This window comes from Diadema antillarum, unplaced genomic scaffold (genome assembly GCF_040938485.1).
Source record: "Diadema antillarum isolate AM-2024a unplaced genomic scaffold, OU_Dant_1.0 seq00000958_RagTag, whole genome shotgun sequence".
NCBI classification, from domain to species: domain Eukaryota; kingdom Metazoa; phylum Echinodermata; class Echinoidea; order Diadematoida; family Diadematidae; genus Diadema; species Diadema antillarum.
This window is the reverse complement of record NW_027271806.1, coordinates 300,699-321,662: the sequence shown is the minus strand read 5'-3', so window position 1 is coordinate 321,662 and position 20,964 is coordinate 300,699. Positions and strand designations below refer to the sequence as shown.

The window sequence follows — 20,964 nt, the reverse complement described above, 5'->3', positions numbered from 1 at the left end:
AAATGCATGTTTCGTATAGATTACGTTCATGCCAAATGTCATTTTATTTTCATCTCAATTGTTGCTATTTCACTTTTTTCTTTTGCCTCTTTGTAAAATTTCTATAATGATCTTTGAACAATAGAAAGACAATGCTTTCCTTTATAAATGCCATTGGAATTGAACTGTATAAATTCCAGTTGTATACATTTTTGCAATTAGTTTCATTCCTGACAAATATTTAGAATAATTATAATTGTTGTGTAATTGAATTGTACTGTAGTCCTTCTCAAAGTATATATATTTTTTGAACTCTGAATTAACCTTTCAGCACCAACCCCTTGCAAGATGTGTGCCACAAAAGCAGCTTCTTGCCAAAGGTGTATGAAGACACCAACCAAACACCATCTCCTGCCCCAAGCCAACAATGCCCCACCAAGCCAGCCACTGCGGGGACACCAACCCAGTCAGCTCCTGCTCTACGCCAAGAGTGCTCAAGAGACAGAACATCCAAGCGTGTGACCCTCCCGCAGGAACTGGTAAATTGGATACAGGATTGCATCTGTAAGTTAGAATTCTTACTCTTTTCAACTTGCACTCAAGTTCCTCAAACAGGGATTAATAAATTGAAATTTTAGTTGGTACAGTTGTATTGTAAATTTTTGTTAATGATTATTGAGCAATAGAAAAAGTGTAATGTTCTTATTTAAGATGCCACTGAACGTTAAGTCATGAAATTTAATTGTACACATTTTAAGAGTAGTCAAATGAATTATGGGCAGTAGCTTGAATGACTGTAATCCTTCTCTGGCTGTCATGTAATTGTAATTCTTCTTGAAGAATATTTTTTAAACTCTGATTTGCCTTTCAGCACCAACCCCTTACCAGATATGTGCCACAAAAGCAGCTTCTTGCCAAAGGTGTATGAAGACACCAACCAAACACCATCTCCCCTGCCCCAAGCCAACAATGCCCCACCAAGCCAGCCACTGCAGGGATACCAACCCAGTCAGCTCTTGCTCAACGCCAAGAGTGCTCAAGAGATGGAACATGGCGGAAATGCTCCATTACAGCTTGTTTGTATGACCCTCCCGCAGGAACTGGTAAATTGAATGCTGTACAGGATTGCATCTGTAAATTATTATTCTAGTTAAACCCATTTTGTTTGGTCAGTATACACTCAAGGTGTATCCCCAAGTCAGTAGAATGCTCATGAAGATCAACTGCTGCCCCCTCATTCTGCTCTTCGGTTTCACAGGTTGTAATCATGCTGGGTGAGAACTGTCTGGGCAAATGCCCCAGACATGTCCCACTATTCATGTATCCAGACATCACTCAATATGGCTGCTTTTCAGTTATTCAGGAAAAAGATTCTACTTTTGCTGACTTTTTTGGGATTTACAAGAGACATTGAACAAAGAAGAAATAATGTTGCATATTTAACAAGACAATGTTGATGTAAGAAAAATAAGTGTGTGAATAAGCAGTGCAAATGTAAAAAACAGGGGCAACATTGTGGTCCTGGTTGTACATGCAGGAATTTTACAAATTTAGATAACCATGTAATTATGGAAAGTGAAGGTAGTGATAGTGACCATGTAAAATCTAGACACTGCAGATTTGTCTGAAAATGGTATAGCCTTGCTTGCATTGTGATCAAAGTTGCACAAACCAAGCATATGTGCATTTATACCTGTTTACAGAAACTTCTTTTTATTTCTTTTGTTTCAACAAAAAATTAAGGGGGGGGGGGGGGGGTGTGCGCCGGTTGCGGTCCTCCCTGGATCCGCCACTGTGAAGATGTGTCAGTCAGTTTTGATAAGTTATTTTGTCTAATGCAGTGTGTGAAGAATGTGTGTGAATAATGAACATGTATTCATCTAAGAGCAATCCTACCTCTGCATACTACAAGTATACTGATTCTTTGTTTTAGCTTTCTCGTTTAAAGCCTGTATTGTAGTTTATACATTTATGAATTATGTTATTTGCCCTAGGTTTGTGTGGCAAACTAAAGTTTTGATGGACAGAATGTGACCAAATACCTACCCTCATCAAATTTGAAGTTCCACATACGGGTGTACTGTAAGAGTGGATATTTTTGCGCTTGGCCGGGTAAGAAGAGTTTGGCGTGATTTTAATTCCACGGAATCAAGACATCCCACACAGGAATATATGGCAAGCAAAAATATCCACATACTTTTATTTTCGCGCTAGTTTTTTGGTTGCGCGATATGCACAAAAATTTCAACAACGCGAAAATTTCCACTTTTACAGTAATCATTCTCTTACAAAGCTTTTATGTATGTGAAAAGGAAAGTACAAATACAGCTGTATCACTGAAAGTAGCTGTGTATGACAAAGGAGGTACTAAGCCTCCTTGGTATGGTATTATATTGTATGTATAATAGATACCAGGCATGTAGCCAACATTTTTAAAGACACGTATAAGATTGGGAGAGAACTGGAATGACGAAATGTTGGACATCAGATACCTCAGTCTATGAAAATGTGAGTTATATACAGCTGAGTTATTACACTGAGAAATATGCGTGTTGTCACAATCATTCCTATGACTACCACTTATGTATGATACACTTACATGTGTTGATGATCTGCTTGGTGAAGCATGTACAAATTCATGTGGTTGCTATCATTATTACATCATAATAATACAAATTGATCTTGACTGCAAGTCAGCATGCTCATAAGAAACGCACAATGCCTCTACTCAGATACCACACTCGGGCATTGCCATAAGCATTCCCCATGACTACCACTTTAAAGGAAATATTCATTTTGTTTATTTTCATAATTGTTATTGTGAACCCTGAGGAAGACATTCATGTATTCTTCAAAAATTCAGCCTGAATAAATAGCGCTGTTGGACTGAAATGCATTACTACTCTACTTCGCCATCTTTCATATACTGTATAATAGTCCGTCGCTGGGGTGACAAGACCTTGTATCTGCAATTTTGGTGAAAATGACTTTTTTGGATTAATGGTCAAATAATGGGTTAAGTGATGTCCTGTCCAAATCCCAACTGTCTTACTCCAAAAATGAAGCCACCATGGCATGTCAAAGGAAAGGCTATCCCATTCGCTACAGTGCTTTAGCCGCCATGTTTTTTGGCTCTCCTGAACCTTTGACATTTTGTAGATACGTGGTCTTGTCGCCCCAGCGACAATATATATATAATATAGCATATATATATGCTGTTCTTGCCAAATACATGTAGTACTAGTGGTACATGTGCCTTAAAAGATGTAAACAACCAACCTTGCCAACAGAAATGTTTTTGTTTTGTTTTTTTTGCATCACATCCTGTTTAACAAAGAGCAATAATGTTTACAATATTTTGTTAGTTTGTTATGAACTTTAGGGTAATCCGTATGATAATGAAAAGTTTTTTCCTGTCATCCTATACTGCCAAGTAGTTGAAAAGATAATGCAGAATAACTGAAGAGTGTTGTGGAAACTGGGTAGAGGAGAGAGAAAGAAAGAGAGAGATGTCCAGTTTAAGGAGGGGAAAACAAGCAAGAGTGTGAAAGTCGTGTCTTGTGGAATTTGAATGTGGATTTCAAATCGGTGTAAATTAATGAATGCTACACTGATGATTACTTTTTTCTGTTTTGATAAAAAGGCTCGAGTACACATACATCAATCTGTACAATCCATAGTAGATTTTCAGCTTTTGTTCTCTTGTCTTGCTAGCAGCTTGCTTCCATCCACCAGAGACAAAAGATGAAATGTAAAAAAAAAATAATAATAATAATAAAATATGAAAGATATATATACATTGTATTTAAATATCTAAGAACGTAACAGATCCGCAAGGAAGCCAGCTTGCTTTGACTATCGTCATTCTCTGAGTCCCATCAGTGATTAGTTACCACAGCCTATGTACCGTCTTGTCATCTGGACACTACAATGACCAATGCACCCATTCACACAAGTGTCCAGAGAAATACAAGTACACCTATGCTGGACTGCTACCACTGGCTGCTGCTGCTGCTGGCACTACTGGTATGGTATTACAAGTGTACTAGTACTACTAATGTACTAGTAGTCCACTACTACTATAGCTACTACAGTGTACTAGTACTACTAATGTACTAGTAGTCCACTACTACTATAGCTACTACAGTGTACTAGTACTACTACTAGTGCTAATACTACTACTATAGCTACTACAGTGTACTACTACTAGTTCATAACAATCATAGGCACGTATAGATATACACGTGATACTTCTTACGGAAATACCTGCTTCTGTGGTTCACCGCAGCGAGTGTTCGGTGCAGTTACCGTTTTTGCTGCAATCGCAACACTGCAAAACGAATACTTGGGACTACACTGACGGGTTCGTGTTTGCACTCTGTATATATTCACATTCTTCTGTCGATTCCTTCATTTATTTTGATCGACTGGACTCATCAAAAGACGAGATACATACTGAAATGTGATAATAAGTGTTCAAATCAACTTCAAAATGGTTTGATGTTAGTCTATAAACAGTTAGTTTTACGTCGGGCCCGGCAAAAGCAGAAGCCGTAAGTGGAGATTCACTATGACGTCATTCATGGCAGCCTCTGCAGACGGTAATCGACCAATCACAGCACAAGAAAATCGGATTGTCTTCATTAGGGCTAGTTGACAGTGTAGTTGCTCTAGATTTTGCTGGATCCTGACCCATCTACACGAAATGACCCATAAAGAGTTACATTTTTCGATTGATTGATACATTTCCCCCCATTTCGTGATGTTTTTTTATTGGCTCATTGTCTAGAAAAGTGACATTTACCGGATGATTTTGAATTGAATTATTTTTTTTTTCAACACGATTTTTGATGTGAAATTATAAAATGTTATCGCAGTCTTTTCTACTTGATATTATGATTTTTGAAAAATTCAGAATTTCGCTGATCATCTGCAAAAAAACCTGGTTTGATATCATGCACATGAAGTGAAATATCGCAGATTGAAAACCAGTCCTCGAACACGGCACGAGATACCATTTCAAGGTCACACCGCTGCGCTGTAGAATGATTTAGACACATTTTCGCGACGCTGCCGGCTGGCTGCAGACTAACCAAACAAAAGCTTTGTTCAACAGCCTTTTCAAATGATGTGGAGAGCCATTACACTTTTGCTATAAATCTATGAAGCTCTAAAGCAATTCACAGCTCACCAAATGTAGACATACATAAAATCCCAAATATGAAGTTATTGTGCAGAATATTCTAAGAAAACAAGGAAACATATCAAATCAAATACTGGCTTGATTACTATCTTAACACTATCTCTTTCAAAAGGTTGTCTTTAAAATTCATGAAACTTGCATCCTTATTACATGTAAGTTTGTAATTCATGGATGAGTTTCCACTTGTAACAGGAAAAGGAAACTTGGGAATACTATCTCAATCAAGTGGTGTTTGAAGATATATTCTTTTATATGCTGTTTCAAAGGAAGGATTACCAAATCTCTAATACGATGACAATAATAAGGACCAGCAACAGGACTGACAGAAAAAATACAAAGATCTTCTAACACTAACAGAGAAAGTATGATTATAAAATTGTTTCATGGTTTGACAGACAAAACAGAGAGATGAATAACCAAATTATGAGTACTGAACACAAACTTTCTCAAAACACACCTGGAACAAATTATGCAATGGTTTATAATTGCACCCAAGTGAATACTTAAGAAATCAAAATCTTTTGATTAGAATGTAAAATGTATTTACATTCACATTTTCACTAAAGATTATTTACTTAAAGATATCATGCCATAGCCTCACTCACAATTTTTGTACACAGCAGCAAATATCTTTTGAACCACTGAATATTGTCAGTTTAATATCTGAGGACTTCATTAACTTAATGCAGGATTTGCTGCATTGGGGTCATGACATTCAGCAAGTTCTAGCCAGTCTTCCAATCCCCAACTGGGTGTGGGAGAATAATCAAAAGGGATCTAAAAATAGATGCTACGTCCCTTTCTGATCAGTGGATTTTATCAAGCATCTGCGCCTGAAACTGCACAAGGTGAATTCTAAAATACGAGATAGAGGAAATACAGATGGAACGTGTGACCTTGATAAAAAAAAGTGATATTCCTGACTTCCTCAGACCAGTTGCATCTCTTATAAACCAAACTTTCAACTTCTCCAACAATTTCCCCTTCCTCCCCCCCCCCCCCCCCCCCCACCAACTCTCTTCAGTTCAAAATATTTTCCGGTGTAGACGAGACTTGAAATTGAAGTGTCCATGGACAGCGAGACAGACAGGTCATAAACACACATGTGCTTTGCTTCTAAACAGCAGGAGAAAAAAAAAAAACTTGTCTATTTTAAAACAAAAGAAAAGAGCTGCAGCAAAGAGAGAGAGAGAGAGAGAGTGAGTGAGACAAACAGAAAGAAAGGGGGGGGGGGAAAGAGTGACCCAGCAATATATCTACCTTTCACACAATATTGTCACCTGTGCAAAAGGTCACAAGAATGCATCTTTAATATGTCAGTTGTGAACTCCAGGGTATTGTCTCACTGCCAGCTGAAAACCCGCTTCATTTGACTTTCACACTTTAATTGCACAAATCAATGAAATGCCATAGGCAACTCAAAACCTACAACTGCCTTGGTAATTATGGTGCTTATTAGTTTATAATTCCACAAAGATTTCTGGTTTTACTTGGCTTAGGAACTGAGCATCATGGAACAAGTTGCATGACCCTCCAAGCAGCTTTAATCAATTAAATGTACAACCAGTCATAAAAGAATGGAGTGAATGGGCACAGAAGTGCCATGAACTGTGGCACTCATGAATTATTCAAAGTCTAGATTGTAGTTGGAGTATATCATAAATTGCTGCTTGCACCGGCAGCAAGTTGGGGAGTCATTGGAGTCCAGTTCCTCTGGTTCGGCTTCTACTGGCATCACTTCATTACTTAATGGTTGATAACACCTAAGTAGGGCACATCACTTCTGTGAGGGGTGAAAACGGATTGACGTATCCGGGAGGGGCTATTGCTCAAACTGAGGACGATGGCAGCAAACAGTCTTACCAGAGCACATGGTGACAGATCAAAAAATTGTAGGTTGAAAAATGGCCTTTTGGGATGCCTTCACACATTCCTTATGAAATGGCTCGTTTCCGCCGCTCATTTTCTTCGGAGCACATTTGCACATTAGGTGATGTGTTCTCTAACACTCATACACTAGGACGAATGAAGGTACTGTGTATGTGAACAACATAGGGGCCTACACACAGCAATTGACACCTAGCAAGCAAAAGAGAAGAAACAAATGCACAGCCTATCTTTATATTTTACTGGTAGACAGGAAAAGTCTCAAACTGTCAGCATCTGTACCTACATCTCAGACAGATATTCATACAGTAGCTTTAATTTCCCACTAATGGGGTATACCTTTTTTTTTTGGTCAAAGTGTGCACAGATTTTTTATTATGATGATAAGTATCTAACTCAGGCTGATTAAAGCATATGACAGTTCTTCAACAGTCATACATTTGAAGGTGTACATATCTGTACAGAGAATTCAATGTTCATATTTTACGACTATCCATAGATAGGACTAGATATCTGTCAGAGTTTACTGTGAGTACTGCTCAGACTGGTAGAATATTTTTGAAGACTCTTGATTCCTACATTGTGAAGGGATAACTACGGTAATGCAATAATTGATAACTTTCTCTACTAAAAATATTTTAGGGAGGGCTCTTCCATACTATTTTCATATTATAAAACAAATAAAGTGGGGGAGGAGGACATATGAAATCACTCTTACCTTTAAAACAAAATGGGGTGATATAAAATAAGAGAACTGCTGATTCTGACACTTGTACATGTGTAAAAGCTATAAAAGCATCATTGGATTAAGGAGCAAGCCAAGGCTTGACATGAGGGGTGGTCAAGTGGCCTGGGCCACTAAAATCGATGTCGGGCCACCAAATTTCCAAAAAGGCTATCTTTTGGTGGCTTGATCGGGCATCTAAAATTCAAAATGAATATCTTCATGTCATTTTATTTTGGGCCATTGCATTTCTTTATTTTTTTTTTTTTGCTATTCAAATTTTGAATTAAAAGATTTTAGTGGCCCGAACGAGCCACGAGAGAAAAAGCTAGTGTTGAGCCCTCCAAGCCCCTTCGTTTTTCAATATATAATACGAACATTAAATATCTCCCCTCTATTGCACAGATATTCCATGACAGAAATATATTCACTGGTTTTCATGACTCTGAATAGACCAGCTTTCCAGAGTACAGACATTTTTTATGATATCATGAGAACTGATGCTCTCCACATAGGAACAATCAAACAAATGTATGAAAAAAAAATAAACCAAACAAATAAAGGATGTGATAGAAATTCTTGCATATGAACGCTGCCCTCGTACTAACTGAATGGCAATTAAGGTAATGGGTCGGGGGATTGATACAGGGTAAAGAGGCAAGGAGTTTCTGTGAGGGATTTACCCATAATACGCTCAAGTCCTCGCCTGGCACACCTGCCTATTAGCAATGCTGCTCTCTTCCAGAGCGGTGATCTTCCGCAGCCAGCTTCCACTCCCTTGAGCGAGCCGCCCCGGAAATCTGACGTGACACCGGTTTTGAGAATGTTGGGAATGCCTGGCCACAGGGGGGCTCTTTGTGCGTTTTTATGTGTGTACACACATGGAATGAACTTTGTCTTTAAGTTGGTAAGTAGGTTATGACATAGCCGGTAGGGGTAGATTGGGGGGGGGGGGGGGGGGGGAGGATGTTTCAAGTGACTAGTAATTGATACACTTTGGCCATTTCACCAGTTTTGGTGCTTCCAAAACTTTCACATCACAGGAGTAAAACTTGAATTTGCTTTTAGTTATCTCGACTTTTACGTTCCATATAGGCCTAATTCTTAGCAATAAGTGATAACAAAATCTTCATATCTGAAGAATTTCATGAATGATCTTCTTTTATGAATCTTCATTTGAGGATTTCTACCTCCAAAAGAACAAATGTTATTCTGTATTTCAAACCAGTATGTGTAAGCTGACTGCTGTCAGTATTAAATGTGCAACAGTCACTTGACTGTTGGGCATATACAACTCATATGATGCCGATATGCATCGATGGACCAGCCATACTGTGGCTCGTCTAACCAACTGCATCTCTTGCGATCCTCTTCCACAATGTGTGGAATCCTAGTCATAATTTTGAGACACATGACAGCAATTTCAATGTTTCAAAAAAAAAAAAAACCACACACACACACTATCTCTCTCCTATCCCTCTCACAAAGCCGTGGACTCGTATGTTTCAGAGAGAATATATGATGGAATCTTTGAAATATGGATAGCATCAAGCGTATTTTGCTTGAATGCAGTCACGAGCCTGCGATCAAAAATTTTGCTCAAAAATCCAATCAATCTAATATGAACCAAGCCTGAATCATCACTAAAAGTGGGTGGAATGTTAATATTAAATGAGCCCGTGGTGGCTTCCCAAACTCAGTCAATGGAACACTCATTACCTTCCCCGCCTTAAATCAACTCGGTAAATGGGTTGTACACCAACCCCACGCTCCTGGGAATTCTTCAACTTTAAGACACCATGAAATTATGTATGAACCCGCACATTTTTTTCTTTTTCTCGAGTGTGTTTTTGCGCCTTGAATCTAATTGATTTCTAGAAGAATGCTATCTTGTCGTTCCTGCCGTTTTCATCCGAGTTGATAAATGCCTTCATCTTTACAATTCCCCACAAAGAGAATACCGGTATCTTTCGGGGCAAAGTCTCAATGAATTAGATATCACAACTGAAGCTGAATGAATGTGGTAGTAGCACACATTGCAGGAGTGAGGCATTTGGAATCAGTAATACATTTTTCTTGGCTCCTCCAGGATTTCCCAAACGAGGAGCATCATTGACAAAGAAAACAGAAAACGCTGAATTGCTGATTGGCATGGTAATGAGCTACCTCAATTGTCTAGCTGTCCCTCTCCTTTGGAGCGATATGAAGGGCAAAGGGGGGTAAGGACACGTGTCTGCATCACTGGGGGCGATACAGCTATTTGGGCGACCTCACAGCACGGAGGAGAAAGAAGTTATTGAATTTGGGATTGGAGCAGATATGGCTGAACCGTTAAGTCAAAAGACTTGGGTTTAGTGTTTTAAAAATAAAAAATGGCAGTCATATCATGAGTCATGGAAAGAGAGAGAGAGAGGGAGAGCATATGCAGAGTCAGGCAGACGAGGCTTCAACTGCCTTGAGGTATGGCCCTCTTCTGTCTAGCCTAGCTGCACTCTGCAATCCATGCTAATTGCCTATAATGTCCCCCAAAACAAAGAGAGGCACATCATTTGCCCACATGCTGTGAGCACTGGATCTTAATGTTAATTGAGCATAACACATGAAGATCACAGGCATCTCAGAGAGAATTACACGGAGACAGAGGCAAATCGCCGAGGACATCCGCTTTTTCCCCCCACATCATCTTCTTCTTCTTCCACTCTTTAAAGGAGCACTGCTGTACATCATCAGCTGAACACATATCACAAACAAAGCGGTGCATATTTGACCCAACACTCCTGTAAATATAATGTCCTGCAATGTGCATCACCAACTTAAAAATTTGCCGAATTGTTTCTTCTATAGAGAACATAAACTATACAAATTAATGTATTGATAGACAAACATAATAGACAGCAATATATTATAGACAGATATGAAATGTACTCTTCATTGGCTGGTTGAACAGATCTGTAATATCATATTTAAGTTTGCATCATCTTCTACTGATTAAAAAGTTGACTTGCTTAGCTAAAGAAAGTTGAGGGTATGCCTACAAACCAGCTAGATCCCATCTGCATCTTTTACTGTTTTTAGAAAGTGAAAAGAAGTATGGTACCAAAAGAATGATATATCATTTGATGAGATGATCTCCTAGGTATCAAATATATATATCCAGGGGGAGAAGTGCCAGCTTGAGTGCTGTGATAACTTTGTGTCGTGAATATCACTGTAATGCTCAAAATAATGACAATGAGAAAGAGAAAGAGGCTGTATGGCTTATCAGTAACAAAGATATATGCTCTTCATTTTCAGTTTGGTATTGAATTGCATCCTTCAGTAGCTGCCCATTAAGTGGGCCTTTAAAGAGGTGCTATAAATTCATTACAAGTCCTGCGAGAGACACGGTGCAGAAATGCGAAGTTGGGGACTTGGCAAAGTATTGATTTTTATCGTGATGTTGAATAACACTCCCGCATCTTCTCTCCCCGGCTCTAGCACATCATATGATGCTCTGTGAGCCTTTAGTGGTGGAGCATAAAAATCTAAATGGGCAAAGTAAAACAAGCAAAATGACACGTTTCCCTTGGTTTTTTTTTCTCATAGTGACAAAATCTACACAAGATGATTTTACACTATTGCTTTCCCGTGTCATGCAGAAAAAAACATAGATACAAGTGTGTACCAAGGAATTCAATAACAGGAAGAGAAAGGTGGTAAGAACTGGGATTAAAAGAAAGAATACAAACGAAAGATGAAAACTGAGGGCAAAATACAGGGGATAAATTTGAAAAAAAAAAGAGAAGGGGGGGGGGGACACTAGAATATGAGGATATTCTATGCAGCAAAAGATATGAAGGATAAATAGAATGTGCACATGGGAATAGAGAACAAGGGCAATAACAGCTAGAAATGACTACTGCTATGGCATGAGCCCTACAGTTTTCCCTTGTTAGTCCATCCATCTTTTCGAGTTTCATGATCAGAAATATATCTTGCACTAACTGCACCCGCACTCCACCTTGAAATACTTTTGATGTCTCTGAAAACATTTCGGGTACTTGAGACGGGAAGTGAATATATACAAGTAGCCTTGGAACACAATTTAATGATGCAAATATATTTGCTCTGCAAATGGAAGGGGACTAAAGGATTGATGTAAATCATCCGAGGATATAGCTACGGACACTTGTCACGTTAAAGGTCCAGTTTCAGGATAACTGGCAAAGGAGAAAAAATGGAAGTGGAAGAGGGGGGCTTTGATCGGCTCAAAAAAACTTGGAAGAGAAAATAGGTTACAACACAGGGGGGAGAGTCTGTTTACTTCTGCATCCTGAAGTGGCTGCCCTGGAGTTGACTTAGTTTAGCATAGCATATACTTATTGTCGCTTTGGTTCAGAAGCTGGAATTTCTGCCCCAAACGCTGGGCAAACATAGCCTCCTAACAAATCAGAAGTCCTTTCCCTCAAGGGGGGCATTGATAATTTGTCAATATCAATTAACCCGGCCTACGACCTAGACCAGGTCCAAGCCCCCATTCCCCCCCCCCCCCCCCCCCCCCAACATTTAACAAAAAACGGGACTAAGGCATTGCTATGCAGAGCCCTATTGTGAGTGCACAACTCCACACATATCTGCGCTCCGGTAAGGAGTTTCGGAGCCGAAGGGTGTCGCTACTAAGTAATCCTCTTAAGCCAAGTGCTGGGACTGAAGCAACTTGTGATGAAGACAGCTCTGAAGTCAAACAGGTCAAGAAGAGATTCTGCCTTTCAAAAGGGAAAAAGTGAAATGAGATAAAGCCAAATCTGCAAAAGCTGCTTTACCGCCATGATACCATTACACAGCCAAGGGCATGAAGTGTCAAGAATTGTGCAGGGTGGGTGAATCTGCACTGCATGGAGAACAGCATTGCATGAGACAGTCACAGTTATAAAAAAACTTGCATAACTACGGTATAAGCCAAGTAGTCATGGACTTCAGGTTAATATCTGTAATTGGATGAAATGCAGGAGAAAAGGTCAGTGGTGACATTTAAAATACCAGCAAAGTTTTATGGGAAGATAAATATACATCTCAATGATCAGTGATATGAATCAAGAAACAAAACAAACACAATCTTGCAGGCTCTTGTTTCCGTTTAGCTAATTTAATCCACATTGTTCAGTGTCTACAATAGATAGAAAGACAGAGAGGGAAAGAGAGAGAGAGAGAGAGAGGAAGAGGGGGAGAGTAAAGCCGACGAGGTAATGAAGCACCTTCATGTTGTCGCCGGCAGTAAATATTACAATAACTCACAAACGCCGAATTTACTGCTCCTTAGATATTCTTCTGGCAGAGGATATGCCCCGTCTTAGCACTGATGCAGGGCGGGCTATTACTCTCTCGGCTGATGACTCAATCCCTAAACCCTGTAGTTGTCATTTGGGCGGGTACATATTTCATGAGCCCAACTCAGCTGTTACATTAAAAGAAGGGTTAAGAAAAATGCGATGACAACAACATCAACAACAGGCCCTCCTCTCTGGATTGTTACGGTGCATTGATAGTAAAACGTGAGATATATCGGAATATGAATAGGAGGTAACGTGCCTACCAATTTCACATCTGCGATGATTTGTACTCTTCTACCACTATGGCATTATGTATAGCAGACAGATGCACAGACAACAGCCCTTGCTGGCATTCAGGGCCAGGGGTGGGGCTGGGGGTGGGGTAGGGTCAGGAGGGGATACATCCTCCTCCAGACAATAAACTTATTGTGGCCACATCTTCAACCTCTCTAGTAAACATAGCAATAACGATTTGCATCCCTATAAACATAGCATTATGACCTGCACCCCTATATTTGGTCACACTGAAACATTTGACTGGCAAAACTGGAAAATGCCTCTTGGAAGCACTTGCAAGAAGACCTATTGATTAATAAAACATTTTCAATATCCACCAGGACTTACAGAACTGCAGAATGGTTTGAACAAAAGGATTGATGGTAAAAAAAAAAAAACATCTGGAAAAATAGTGCAAATACCTTTTTTTCACTCTTGTACTAAAGGGTGCATCCTATTGTGTGATTGCAGGTGCTAGGTGCATCCTATAATAGCAAGAAGGGCACTGAACCTCTTTGTTGACAAATTGATGTCTCTATGCCTAAATTGATATTGATAAGGTCTCTTTGCAAGTAAAAAAAAAAAAAACACTGAATTTGCTTATTAAAACATCTTAACTATTTATCATGATCTCTCTTGTATACTGCTATGACAGAAACTACACAAGAGCATTACCAGTTTACAAGACTACATTTCTTTAAATAAAAAAAGATAAATTTCCTCTTCAATGACTTGGATATCACATACAGTACTTCAAGAAGTCCAGAAAGCACCTGTCATACACTATTAACGCTTTATTGTGGCTTCTTCCTTTGATCTCAAAAGAACTGACAGAAATAAGCCATTTTCACCCCCAGATATGAAATATGTTATAAAACAATGTGCATATCACAGGTACAAAATTGACTGATACTGAGAGAATAGTAGCAAGCAAGTCTACTGTGAGGGGAAACTGGGCACATCTCTAATCTCAGAGAGAACATGCGTACATGTGTGTATGTATGTGCATGTGTATGCATGCTATAGGAGGCAGGATGTGTGCCCTCTCAATAGCAGCCAGTTTCCGTGGGAAACCAGGGCGGGGACTGTTATATGGCTACCACTTGGCCTTGAGGAAACCACGCTACCTCCCATCCTCCCTCCACACGGGGCATGTTTGTTGAGGAGGATTTTTTTTTTCTATTCTGCACAGAGAAGGGCTGTGTTGACGTGGACGAAAATTCTATATCGTGGACCATGTGAAATATCCCGCCATACAACACTGCTCTAATCTCATGGACGTCTTGCAGAAACACTGACCACAACTTCAGGTTCAGCATGAAAAGTCAGAACAACTATTCAGAAATCCACCAACTATTATGGATGAATTAGTTCATGTAAACATAAGTGTGCTTGTTTTTCCTGTTTTAAGTTTTGGTTTTGTTTTTGAAGATTGATCTTCTGCTTTATGATGTCATCAGTAAGACCTGAAATGCCTGGCAAGAAAACAGATGACACCATGAAAGGGGTTTATGTAGGCTCTGAAAGAGCAGCCTGGATTCAAACAAAGTGTTTTGTTCTTTTGTTGTTGTTTTTTTCATTATGATCGATGGCAAACACAGTTCCATCATAACCATCTTTTTTTCTTTAATTTTGATGAGGTGGAGGAGGGTTCTATCAAGAACAATCTTGGTTTGTGATGTGGTGATAAGTGAAAGTGAAGAGTGGAATAGAAATTTTTTTGAGAATGAAGTCGTGTGGCTTCTCATACAGATACATCAAGTGATGAAATATTAGTGAGAGAATGCAATGGTATTGTATGAATATTTTTCTTGTTGAATGTTGGCAGCTTTTCCTTCCCTTTTTAGAATTCTATTTCATGTTCTGCTGCTCCATTATCCCGAGGCGAGGGTCTCTGAAGAACTAAAATCTTAACAAATTCATATCATTCCAGGTGAAAGCCATACTTCAAGAAGTTCCAAAAGCATGGAATAAAAGATATAGACGTAGCTTTCAAAAGCAATTTGTTACCTTTCATCAGTGTAACTAAACCATAACAAAACATTACTGTATCACTATCATATATCACTCTTTTCTGATTACTATCATTAAAATCAAGTGGTATATTTTACAAGTGGTGTTACATCTTCAATGACACTCCCACTTAAAGCACGCAAATCTGAGCTCTACCCATTTTCATTTTCTAAGGATGAGTCTCCACAGAAGCCTGACTTGATTTGTTGTTTTTCTTTCAAGGGGTGGGATAACGCTGGAATCAGGAGAAAGAAAACAACAGGCCACATATGCACCCTCTGTGAAGGCATCACCTACCGCAAGCCTCATGGCTCGCTGGACGTATTTAAAGAACTCTGGAAGCAAAGTGTGAATTCATCGATCGGAAGCAGGGCGCGTTGGAGTGGGTTGGTGGGTAATGTGCAGTAGACTCCATAACACTCCCATCCGACGATGAAAAATAATTCATTTAAGGGTTAGGATGAAAACGATCTCTGGTACCCCCTCATCCCTTAACCCCCTCCCACCCCCCTCTCCCTTCCTCGTCTAGAGATGAATGCTGCCAGTATATACCCACAAGGACAGGGGCTCTTGTATGGTGGTCAGTGCACAGAAAGGACCAGATCAGTATGACTAATTTCATTATACCAAAGGGAGCTGGCATTGAAGATGGTGTGAAATAGTCTCTGCTCCATGAAAACAGATTTGATTATGGGCAAAAAGAAAAGAAAAGGGAAAAGGCAGCACATGTGGATAGTTGGATGTGAAAACGTGGAGGGTTGACAGAAGGGGAAACGATGAGCCCCGCTGTCTACCCAGTGTCCCACAGAGTCAGCTGACTTTTATTACATCAGAAGGAATTTACTGATACAATAAAATACAAAAATACAAACAAATAAATCTCTCCAGCAGAGAAACACACAAACATAACTGTAAAACTATGAAAAATATTTGTCTCTATCCTTATTTAGATGATGCTGTTAAAACATGATCATGACAGCGCCCATTATTCAGTCACACAAATGATTCACTTTTTGGTTGCCTTCAACCTAACTTTTTTTCTCACTTATTACCTGATGTGCCAGAACTCAAGATAGCATTATGCTAATTGAATAACCTGAGTGAAAGCATCATTCATCTGAGGTGGAAAGGGGCTTTTACCAAATAGTCAGGGATGATGATAGTCCAAAATAATATGAGTTTTCTTCATGATGGTTACAATTGAATTTGATTGTTGACTGCATATGATCTGATGCCTTGAAAGAGTGAATGGCATCATGAATACATTATAGTGATACCAGAGAGAGGTTCCCAGTGGTGAGAAAGATGTCAGTAGCCATCTACCAAAACCCAAATCATCATCAAAAATGCTAACTTGGTGGTTTCACTTCAGTTTTCTCCCATGGTCCTTTCCCTTTTTTTATTCCTGCTCCATCTTTTCCATCTTCTTCCTCGTCTCCTCCTGGCATCCCCGCATCAATCACAGCTCAGAGCGGTCTGGTTGCCACGGGGGACAAGAGGTTTATCTGGCTAGATTTACGAGGTGGACCTCCCGACAAAACTTTCCCCCCATTATCGCATTATGACCAAATCTTTCTGTAGTTCCGCCTCCCATCTCTTCCCAGACAAAAAGGATTGTTTGATGTGTGGGGGGAGAGGAACGGTCCGCTGATTTTGCACGGGTCTGGGTCTCACCTACAGTCACCCAGCGTTAAGTCAATGATGTCTTGTGGCCCTGCCTAATGTGGTTTGCTTATCCCCCTTTCTGAGGAGAACAGGGATGCGGGCGTGGGGAGAAAATGATGCTGGATTTGATTCGGCATCCTTTGACCTCAAAGTGTACAGAGGGAAATTGACAGGTTGATGGGGGAGGGGAGAACATATGTACAATTTCAAATGTACATTTTCAACCCATCGCAGACTTCGATAACTTCAACGATACAATTCCACTTGTATCAATTTACCACATGAGTGGGAGAAATGTTCACACTGACAACCATACAGTTTGGTTTTAAAAAGGGAGAATATTCTATAAAATAGCTTGTTATTCAGAGATGAAAGGGAGAAGTGTCACATCAAAATTATGTTTTTACACAGCAAAGGCCAGCCTTTCATTTCCATTCCCACCACACCGAGAAACTGGCATTATGCCGCACCTCTCGAGGGAAGTCAAATGGAACTACTCTGCATAAATATTATTTCAGGCTAATATCAACATAAGATCTCTTGATGGACTGCAATAAATATAATTGTGCAAATGTATGATACTTCTGCCCTGCCAGGCTCATGATCTTTCACTCCCTGTAGTCTCTTCCTTTCTTCTTTTCTCTCTCCTGCTGTTTCTCCGGATTCCTTTCTTCCTTGCATTCTCTTCTCTCTTTTCTATTTTTCTTCTTCTCATAGTGATTTCATCTCTCTACACTCTATGCCAAAGTGATGATGTTCTACTGTGTTCCAATTCACAAAACCCTTGTATCACTTTTCTTTTATCAACATATGAATAGCCCGACTACTTTTCAACATATCCGTCTTTTTCACAGAAGGATGTCAATTGGTGGTTTACCTACACTGGCTTTAAAACACATCCACACAGTAACCATGCTCAGTGAAAGTGTTTTAGGTTGCCTTTAACAACCTTTCCATGTTTGAAATGCATTTCAATATCCACAATCAAAAGGCAATTGCAAATGCCTTTTGGATCATGTTTGCAGTGGTTGGCGTGGGCAGGTCCAAGCTATAAACGTATTTTAAAACAACTTTGGGTTTATCAACTCCACAGAAAGGTGCTTCTGGCTAAAATGCGTTTGCAATCACACATCTTTTTTTTTAGATGATTCAAAAACATGTTTCTAACATCATAATCAAAATAGCTTTGCATATATCAACTGCCCAAAACTCTCTGAAAGTTGTTTGGAAACCTTAATTCTGCATCAGAAGTGAGTTGAGAAATGCACCCTTAGATCACCCTGCTACTGTAATGGGTATTCTAACATAACTTGCAGAGTTACGGAGCACTCAGTCTTCCCCAATGAGATGCACTGGTCATGCTGGCAGAGAACAAAATTTAAGTAACACTTGGTACAAAGGACATATCCTGCCTTTAATAAAACAAGAGCAACTGAAAGCTGATTTGAAAGTAATCAGAACGAAAATGATACAGAAAATGACATTCGTTAACACATTAAATCTTTCAGGTGATAAACTGCAGTTACTTTTAATTCATACCAGTCAACATTTCATATAATTTCTGTCCAAGACAACCAAGAGGCATAACTCTATAATAGCCCAGTAGAGGCTTTTATCTCAGTCTCAAGCCCTTAGCTACTGTCCATCGCATCAATGGCTGTCTACCACAGCATTAATATCCACAAGGATTGCGACATATAAATATTGAAGTCTGGCTCATTCGCCATGCCTAGCGACAAGCGATGTCAATTTCGGAGAGATTTACGGCTTTCCCTACACCCCTGGCACCCACTGTTTTTCGACAACTGACAGCTCCTGTCAAACAATCAATTTTTTACAGATTTTAATGAGCTTGTGCTCTTCCTTGTCCACTGCTACCATTCCAGCAATGTGCATTCATCACTCAGCGCAGAGAGTCCGACACTTCAAAAGAGACATTCATTTACGCTATATCAGCGAGGACGGTGTTGCTTCAAAGCCTTTCTGAATTGGGAGCCCAGAAATGAACTCTTTTGACAGCAATTCAAGTTTATTGATCAATTTGCGATGACAAAAGTATGAAAATCTCCATGGGGTGAGTGGAAATTGCGTGCATGTCAGCAAAACAGATTTACTTCTGAGACAGTTTACACTGCACAACACATCTCTTTCATAAGCTTTAGCTTCTGAGACTTTTCTTCCCTTTTGAGACTGAGCAAAAGAATGAAAGAAAAAAAATCGCAGCATCCGACAATAACTATTGACAAAGGAGGAAAAGTAGACCAATTGAGTTTCATATCGATCATATCTTGGTTTCTTGTAGCAAGCTCATTGCATTTGGTGATCCATCAAAGCTAGTAGAACAGAAGCGATGACGTGCCTGAGAGCTACGCTGTGCCGGTTTCGTGAATTCCATTTTATTCAAATTGTTAGGAGGACCCACCGGTGCGTTTCCTTCTTAGCCTCTGACCCCTGTTTGGACCCTGATGAATCATGTCTTATTTACACACATTTGGCCCGAAGGACGTTAAAAAGATGCTCCAAACAATAACACCTCTACTTCAATATGGAATTAATGTTCATAAAGAATGACTCGGGCAGTTTCCACTTTTTAAAAACTCTGTTCCCATTTTACACTGTGATTTATCTTGACTATAAAAACTCCATTAAGCCAGACATCAGCCTACAGAATTTAAGGGGAGTTAAGTTCGGGTCTGAAAAAGAAAGTGAAGGCATAATCAATGCTACAATGAATTATTTCAAATGATCAGTTTTAATGGCATCATTGTCTGGTGGCATTACTGTGCAAAGTTGCACCTGTAAAGGTGCCACAATTGTGTCACACGTAAAGGTTCAAAGTTGAACCTATTTTCTCAGAGTATTTACTGTACACTTAAAAAAAAAAGATCAGAGAAAATACAGTAACTCAACTAAATGCACATCCCTGTAAGCATGAATGAAACTAAATGGGTCAACCAAGAAGATGCCTTCCATATTCCTCCAATACACCTTTTGTGAATTCGTTATAAGAACAAAGGACATGACCTTCACAACCAGACAGCCTGCCTGACCTAGCAACAGAGCAAAAATGTAAATTGGATTCCAGGTATTAAAGTGTATTACTTAGGGAGAGATGAATTATCAAAAACTGTTAAATATTCATGAATTTGATTACACAATTGAGATGGCGTATTTACATGCTGAATTAATGCTTCCTGGACAGCTCTGCAGTAGCTATGTCAGTGTATCATATCACTTTGCTACTTTCCTGCACATATTGAACACACAGAAATCCTTGACATATGAAGGCATGAGGGCATATCACCGAGATTGGGCCCCAGAAAGGCAGGGATCTAGAAATATTTGCAAGCCTGGCTAGATTATTTTTTCCTTCTTTGAAGCTGGAAGCCGGCCTGACAAACCTGAACCTGGGCCGAATTAATATACCTGTCTTCAGCTTCCTCCTCTTCCCATGGTCCAAGTGAGGGGTTCCCATGGGAACACAGGAGGGCTCAAGCCTTAATCCGTGACGATGGCAGCATCTATCATGTTAGCTTTGGGGGGAAATCATTGCTGCTGGAATGTCTGTGAGGAAATGCCTGACCAAACTTCGGAAAGATGTCAGTTACCCTCCTGTGATGTCACTGGTGGCTCGCCACAGCTCTCGTATGTTTGATTTCAAAGCATGAAAGTTGCGTCGCGTTTGGTAAAAGCACACACTATAATCGGCCAGGGTGGACCAACTTTCATTTTCACTGCCTCACAGCAAGGCCTGAATTCCTTTCTGAATGCATTTAAGACAAAAACAGGCTATGTTTGAAACTGCCAGAATTCAGACCTTTAGGTGGTAAAGCACAAATAATATTATTCTACAACAGGGATATTTTCATTTTGTTCTCCATCACAACAAATAAATGTCTTTTAGAAAA

General features: G+C 39.6%; 1 protein-coding gene across 1 annotated transcript; it reads left to right on the top strand.

Moving 5' to 3' along the window:
• The first annotated feature begins 331 nt into the window (after window positions 1-331).
• Window positions 332-1,091, top strand: LOC139741863 (uncharacterized). The gene is made up of 2 exons (XM_071652439.1): window positions 332-543; window positions 851-1,091. Exons 1-2 carry the CDS (start codon window positions 407-409, stop codon window positions 1,089-1,091), a joined length of 378 nt encoding a protein of 125 aa, XP_071508540.1. The 5' UTR covers window positions 332-406.
• Window positions 1,092-20,964: the final 19,873 nt, after the last annotated feature.